The following is a 7522-nucleotide window of genomic DNA, read 5'->3' on the forward strand; positions in this document are numbered from 1 at the left end:
GATCAAATGTAAATATATATTATAATATTCTATAATATCATGCATATGCCACATTATTCATCAGTAAGCTGTTGTTTTAACTCATCCTTTAATGTCTGTTCAGGTGACTGACTTGACACCTCCAAAATGTGAAATTGTCGATGTACAGGGCACTTGCTACTCCTCATCTTGCAGCTCATCAAACTGGGAATTGTCTGTCAACATCACAGACAATAATGGCACAGGCATTGAGAGAATTTCCATCCAGCAAGGCAGTGGAAACTTTACCCAGAAGATAGTGGAAGACGGTGTGATGGGTCTATATGAGGCCTCATGTTGTTCAACTTCCGTGACTTTGTCCGCAGTTGACAAGGTCGGGAACGTGGGCAGATGCAGTTACACCATGAAGTCTAGTGCAGGCTCTCGCCTCATGTCCCTCCCTCTGTGGGCATCTCTGCTTTTATACGGTTTTCTACGTGAATCCTTTACTCTGTAATAATATTGAGTTCATCAACCAAATACACAATCATGCTATCATCGCTCTCATCCCATCCTTCTATAAATAATATATTTATAAAGCTTTCTCAGAGCTGTGAGATTGTGTAAAGCAAAGCATTTCATCCCAAACATTTCATTATCGGTATTTCCACCTATGCAGGACTACTAATGAAGAACCATGCTGCTGATTCAGAACCTACAAACCTCAAAGTTAAATTAAAGTTTTATGTGACCTGATCTTAGAACTGTAAATCAGGAATCATGTATTTGTATTAACTCTGATGTAATTTATTTTGTCAATTATGATTGTCATATTTAATACTAGTTGAAATATTTATATGACTAAAATACAAATGGATGTTGCAAAGAAATGTAAAAATTATTGTTTTTTAATTTACAATATTTATGTCCAAATATAAGAGGAAAATGTCTATTTTAGTTTATTTTGTGTAACCATGTTACCAATATAGTGAATATCAGTATAATTTTACAAATTAACGTAATCTAAATCTCAACGAGTTATTCATATGTTATAATGCATAGCAGAGCTGTTGACCACTTTACATAAACCCGTAACTCTAATATGAGTTGTACTCGCATACGGCTTTGAGTCTTTTTTAAGCAGGCTACACAGTTCAACGTGTGCGTGTTATAATTGCCTAAAATGAAAAGATATTTTCACAGTTTTTCACAATGTATTTTAAAGTGACGCTGATAGCTAGTAATTTAATCTTGTTTTGTGTCTTACTTGCAATTAATGTCAGTTATTTTTACTTATTTCAGTCTTGACGTTTGTAAATGGTGTTTTGGACAGTCATTGTTTTATATAACATTACACCACCACGGTTGATGTGATTTGCAAGTTTTCTTTCTTGTCTGCATCAAAGTACACTCAAATGAATTAAATAAATGTGACACCATTTCAAGACAAACTGTGGAGCAAATGATCATTTTTAATAGATTATCAATTTTTAGGACTCAAATTTTTTTTTTGCAAACAGTAATATGTGACCCTCATACAATTAAAAAAAAGCAAATGAACTCATTTTCAATTTGAGGTGTTACAAGGAAAAGGCCTTTCTCCAGAGTGAATAAGCTGATGTTTGGTAAGGGTAAAGTGGTACACAAAACTCTTCCCACACTGATACCGTTTCTCTTCTGCATGGACTTTTACATTCTCCAAAGCAGATGTGTTGCTGAGGACCCTTCCACACTCAAGACACTCAGTAATTTTCTGCAATGTTTTACTCAAAGATTTTGGTAAGGCTTGACTTTCATTATTGGAGCCAGAATGTGACGTTTCACTAATCAAGTTGTTCTGCCCTAGATCCACCCTCTTATCATTGACCATGACTGTGCCATCCTCACCTGCAGGAGGGGAGGGGGGAGGGCATACAAACTCGGGGTGTCTTTGAATTCAGTCCTGTGTAGGTTGATCATTTTCATTTCCATCAAAAGATGTGGCATCTTTTCCCGCATTATACATTACCCAGTCCATATAAGTATAGATATCCAGCATGATATTTTTCCCCATTAACCCTCTACTGCACACGTTGATGGCACATGAAAAGAAAAAATATTCCACATAAGTTTTTGGTTCATTTGGGGACAACACTGTCATGCGTCTTGTTTGTTGTCTGCTTGTTCGTCTGTGTCTCGTTCTGTGTTGCAGGAGGAGTCAGTGAACCTGTCAAACGTGCCCAAGGAGTATCATGACCTGAAGGAAGTGTTCAGTAAGTCCCGGGCTGCTTCTCTTCCTCCGCATCGTCCCTATGACTGTGCTATAAATTTAGTTCCAGGGTCTTCTCCGCCCAAAGGCAAGTTATATTCACTTTCTAATCCTGAAAGGGAGGTCATGGAGAAATATATTTCTGATTCTCTGGCAGCTGGGATCATCCGCCCTTCTTCATCTCCCGCGGGGGCAGGTGTTTTTTTCGTGGGTAAGAAGGATGGGTCTCTGCGGCCGTGCATTGATTACAGAGGACTGAACAACATCACGGTAAAGAATACTTATCCTTTGCCGTTGATGTCTTCTGCCTTTGAGCATCTGCAGGGCGCGTCTCTGTTCATGAAGTTGGACCTGCGCAACGCTTATCATTTGGTCCGCATCAGGGAGGGGGATGAATGGAAGACGGCTTTTAACACCCCTAGAGGGCACTTTGAATACTTGGTTATGCCGTTCGGCCTTTCCAACTCGCCCACTGTCTTCCAAGGACTCGTCAATGACGTGTTGAGAGATATGGTCGATCAGTTCATATATGTCTACCTGGACGACATATTGAATTTTTTTCTTCTTCTCTCCAGGAACACGTGCAACACGTCAGGCGAGTGCTCCAAAGGCTGTTAGAGAATGGGCTTTTTGTCAAGGCAGAGAAGTGCGTTTTTCATGCACAGTCCGTTCCATTTTTGGGGTACATCGTGTCGTCCGAGGGGGTGCGCATGGATCCTGACATGGATAAGGTTGTGGTGGATTGGCCAATTCCAGATTCCCGCAAGGCCCTGCAGAGGTTTCTGGGCTTTGCCAATTTTTACCTGCGTTTTATTCGCAACTTCAGCCAACTAACCGCTCCTCTGACCGCCTTAACCTCCCCTGCAACGACGTTCAGGTGGTCTGATGCAGCTGAGGCTGCATTCACCAAACTCAAAAGCCGCTTCATTTCAGCTCCCATTCTTGTCGCCCCTGATCCTTCACGTCAGTTTGTGGTGGAGGTTGATGCGTCAGAGATGGGGGTAGGTGCAGTTCTATCCCAGCACTCCGCAGCGGACGATAAGATGCATCCTTGCGCATTTTTTTAACATTGTTTAACCGAACATAATTACGACATTGGCAACAGGGAGCTGCTGGCGGTCAAATTAGCTTTTGAAGAGTGGCGTCACTGGTTGGAGGGTTCAGGGGTACCTTTCATCGTCTGGACTGATCATAAGAACCTTGAGTATATTAGATCCGCTAAACGACTTAACTCTAGGCAGGCTCGGTGGGCTCTGTTTTTCGGTTGCACGAACGGGCAAGCTGAGAGAGCCAACCAGGATTTGGAGAGAATGTTGCGATGTCGGGTTGCTCAGAATCCTTCCTCCTGGAGTCAGCAACTTCCTTGGGTGGAGTTCGTGCACAATTCGTTGCCAGTGTCGGCTATGGGCCTGTCGCCTTTTCAGTGTAGTTTAGGTTACCAGCCACCTGCCTTTCCCAGTCTGGAATCCGAAGTCGCGGTCCCCTCCGCTCACGCCTTCGTCCAGAGGTTTAGTCACATGTGGAGACGAGCATGAGAGACTCTTCTTCAGGTGGGGGCGCGCACCAAGGCACAGGCCGATCGCCACTGGCTGAACCTCCCGTATACGTCGTTGGACAAAAAGTGTGGCTTTCTTCTAAGAACATTCCGCTCCGCTCCGTGAGTAACAAATTAGCACCCAAATTCATTGGCCCGTTCACGGTCACCAAGATTCTTAGCCTGTCCGCCTCAAATTACCACCAGCATACAGCAAAATTCATTCCGTCTTTCACGTTTCCAAAATTAAACCCGTTTTTCATTCTAACATTAATCCGCCAGTCCCGGTTCCTCCCCCGCCGCGACTCGTAGATGGGGAACCTACTTATTTGGTTCGTCGTATTTTGGACGCTAGGCGAAGGGGACGCGGATTCCAGTACTTGGTGGACTGGGAAGGTTATGGTCCGGAGGAGAGGAGTTGGGTTCCTGCCAGGGACATCCTGGATCACTCTCTTATTGATGACTATCGTCAACAGGTAGGCTCTCCTGGGACCGCCAGGGAGGCGCTCGTAGGAGAGGGGGTACTGTCACAGTTCATGGGTTCACTTACTCGCCCTCGTGTGGTTGTGGTGTGTGTTGCACTGAGTGAGTGATTGTGTGGGCGTCACCCACCTGTCTGATTGTGATGTGCTGCCAGCCGTGTCTTGTTCAGTGTTTGCTACTTAATGTGTGTGTCTACATGGTGTCTTTGTCAGTTCGTTGCAGGCTGTCCCGCTGTCGTGTCTCTGTGTTTCACCTCCTGTTATCCTGGGGTTCTGGACCTTCGTCTTGTGCCCGCGTCTGGGTTGGATTATTCCTTGGCTTCTGATACCCATTGCAGCCCTGCGTCACCCGATTCATCTGTTTCTACACATCACGGCGTCAGCTCGTCTTTGTGACTGCAACAACTGTCCTTTTTTGGAGTGAAGTTATTGTACAGCGTATTCTGTCAATAAATCCTGTTTTACTTGCACTTGGATCCTCTCTCTGTGTTCATTTCCTGACAGAAGAAGAGGAAAACTGATTAGGTTGTTTTGGATATTGAGAATGTTTAAGTGAAGGTTGAGGTGGGTTTAGGGATACAGGTCCCTGAACTGGAAGGTGGGGAGAAGTAAATGGAATGTGTTTTGGAAGGTAAGAAGGTTGTGTATGGAAGTAAATTTATGCCAAATGTTTTTGAAATAAAAAGCTTGTTGAATCGCACTAATTGAGAAAAAAAATGCATTACATTAACTGTGTTTGCATTTTAATGCATTGTATTTTTAAGGCTTGCATTTTTTATGGGCTGAAATTCAACATGGTTGTGTATTTAAGCTGTAAATATTTACACACACATTTTCATTATTAAAAATTCAATCATTTATATTCACCTTTCAGATTTCACTTCCAAATTTTTCATTCTGTTTTAAAATACAACCTGTAATATTCGACTAGCAATTTTCAGTCCATTTTATTTCGCTTTACAAATTCACTTTCACAAATTCATTGGTTTAAATTCGGCAGAAAATTCAACATTTCACATTTCCCAGTCTAAAGTCCTAGAATGCATTGCATTGCTGACGTCACGTTCCTGGACTCTATACTGCTTTCAGCTACCTGGGGGCGATCGAGATGCTTTGGCTTCAATTTTCAAGACTTTTGTGGCACGTTTGGTATGGATCAAGAACCATGAGATTCATCTTCTAAAAGAAGTTGTTCAGATTTTTTTGACAACCAAATTGCTAATTGGACATTGTAAATTGCACTTCGAAGATGTAACATTCCTCAGTCTACATTCAGTTATGGAAGGAACTTCAAGTATGAAGTGCATCCACAAAATATTTAAGGATATTAGTGTGAAAACTACAGTTAAAGTTGCTCTTATACTAACACCGAATAAGTAATAGTAAAAAAATTTTTTAGTATTTCAGTATATTTCAAAATGTACTATTTTTTTATGTGTAAAACTTTTTCTTTAATGAGGGAAAATGTACTTGGTGAACCTTTAAATAAAGTAAGTGAATAATACAAGAATAATTTGATGAGATTACGAACTAATTAGTCACAATAATATAATATTACACAATTAATGCATATGGAACATTTATTAAACCTGTAATGCCATACTGAACAACTTCCCTGTTTCTGGGACCGCAACGTGCGAAAATAGGTGTGGTCCTATTGTAGAATGTGTCTGTTGTTTCCAAAGATTATGGAAAGTCATAAAGCAAATGAAGTAATGTAGAAGTTTTTTATGTGAATGGCCAAAGGTGGTTATATGGATATTGATAACTTCTGTACACTGTGAGATAACACATAATGTATGTCTTCAGAGCCTAACAAGGATCCATAATCAAGGGGACAGACAGGAGGGACAGAGACAGATTGAAGGTACCTTGAATGTAGTAGATAATAAGGTCTATTATATATTCTATTCTATTTTCTATTATATTACATATGAAGAATACTTTATATGTGATGAATACATTGTATTAGCATAAATATATCTACAGTGCATACAGAATTATTAGGCACATTGATTTTCTGATCATATTTTTTTTCCAAGCACATCTTACCAATTCCAAACCACATTAATCTTAATAACTACTATTAATTTTGTATTTAATCATTTATAAGTAATATATAATTGTTTATGATGGCTGGAAATGAAAAATGCCTTATATTCAGATGTGCATAATTATTATTAGGTATGTTTTCTTTTACAGATAAAATGAGCCAAAAAAGACATTTAATTCAGACTGGAAAGTCAAAAATTATTAAATGCCCATGAGAAAGATGCAATACTAATGCATTACTAGAAATTGCATGACCATTGGATAGTGAAATGCTCATTGGGTCAGCAGGGTCAGACAAAAACCGGTGGAAAAGAAAATACACATGTTAACTGCAAAATAATTAATTAATTCAATTCACATTTATTTGTATAGCGCTTTTCACAATACATATCGTTTCAAAGCAGCTTTACAGAGAATGCAAGTCAACATTACAATTTAGAAAATGCAGTTAGCAATAATGTAATAATTTAGGCAATTTAATTTACAATCACTGTTAGCAGTTTAATTGAAGGTAGAAGCAATAAGCTCCTGGAAATAATGAATTACATATTAACAATAATTAGAATTTATAGAAATTTGGGAATGTGCATGTTGATCATCTGAAGTCTTTGCAGGAGTTAGCACCGTCTCTTCAAGGTGTTGGTCATCTGAGGTCTTCTTAAGAGGCTGGATCCAAACTGAAGCTGATGTACTCTCTAATCACCTCGGGACAGGCGTCCCAAGATAAAACAGAAAAGTAAATGGAGAATAATTAGCGTAGCTGCTGTTCATAATATTAAGCAAAGATAGTCATGTGCAATTGATCTGATATGAGATGTATTATGTGAATGCTTGGCTAAAGTGATGCGTCTTTGATCTACATTTAATCTGGGTGAGCGAGTCTAAGCCCCGAACATTATCAGATTATGGAAAGTCATTTCTATTGAGTCATTTCAAGGCTATTCCAGAGTTTAGGAGTCAAATGTGAAAACACTCTCCCTCCTTTAGTCGACTTAGATATCCTAGGTACAACCAGAAGTCCAGAGTTTTGTGATCTTAAAGAGCGTGAAGGATTGTAGGGCAATAGAAGGTCGGTTATGTACACAGGAGCTAAACCATTTAAAGCCTTATAGGTCAGTAGCAGTATATAATCAATACATAACTTAATAGGTAACCAGTGTAGAGAAGATAAAATTGGTGTTATATAATAATATTTTCTTGACCTAGTAAGAACTATAGCTGCTGCATTTTGGACCAATTAAGGTGAAG

General features: G+C 39.8%; 1 protein-coding gene across 1 annotated transcript in view; it reads left to right on the forward strand.

The window, feature by feature from the left end:
• LOC137031571 (von Willebrand factor A domain-containing protein 7-like) overlaps positions 1 to 1427 on the forward strand; it is a 28069-nt gene extending 26642 nt beyond the window's left edge. Inside the window, exon 18 of the mRNA XM_067402604.1 lies at positions 104 to 1427. Coding sequence (XP_067258705.1) covers positions 104 to 475 — 372 coding nt within the window. The 3' untranslated portion in view covers positions 476 to 1427. The remainder of the gene's footprint in view (positions 1 to 103) is intronic.
• Positions 1428 to 7522: the final 6095 nt, after the last annotated feature.

Source organism: Chanodichthys erythropterus, chromosome 12, assembly GCF_024489055.1.
Source record: "Chanodichthys erythropterus isolate Z2021 chromosome 12, ASM2448905v1, whole genome shotgun sequence".
Classification (NCBI taxonomy): Eukaryota; Metazoa; Chordata; class Actinopteri; order Cypriniformes; family Xenocyprididae; genus Chanodichthys; species Chanodichthys erythropterus.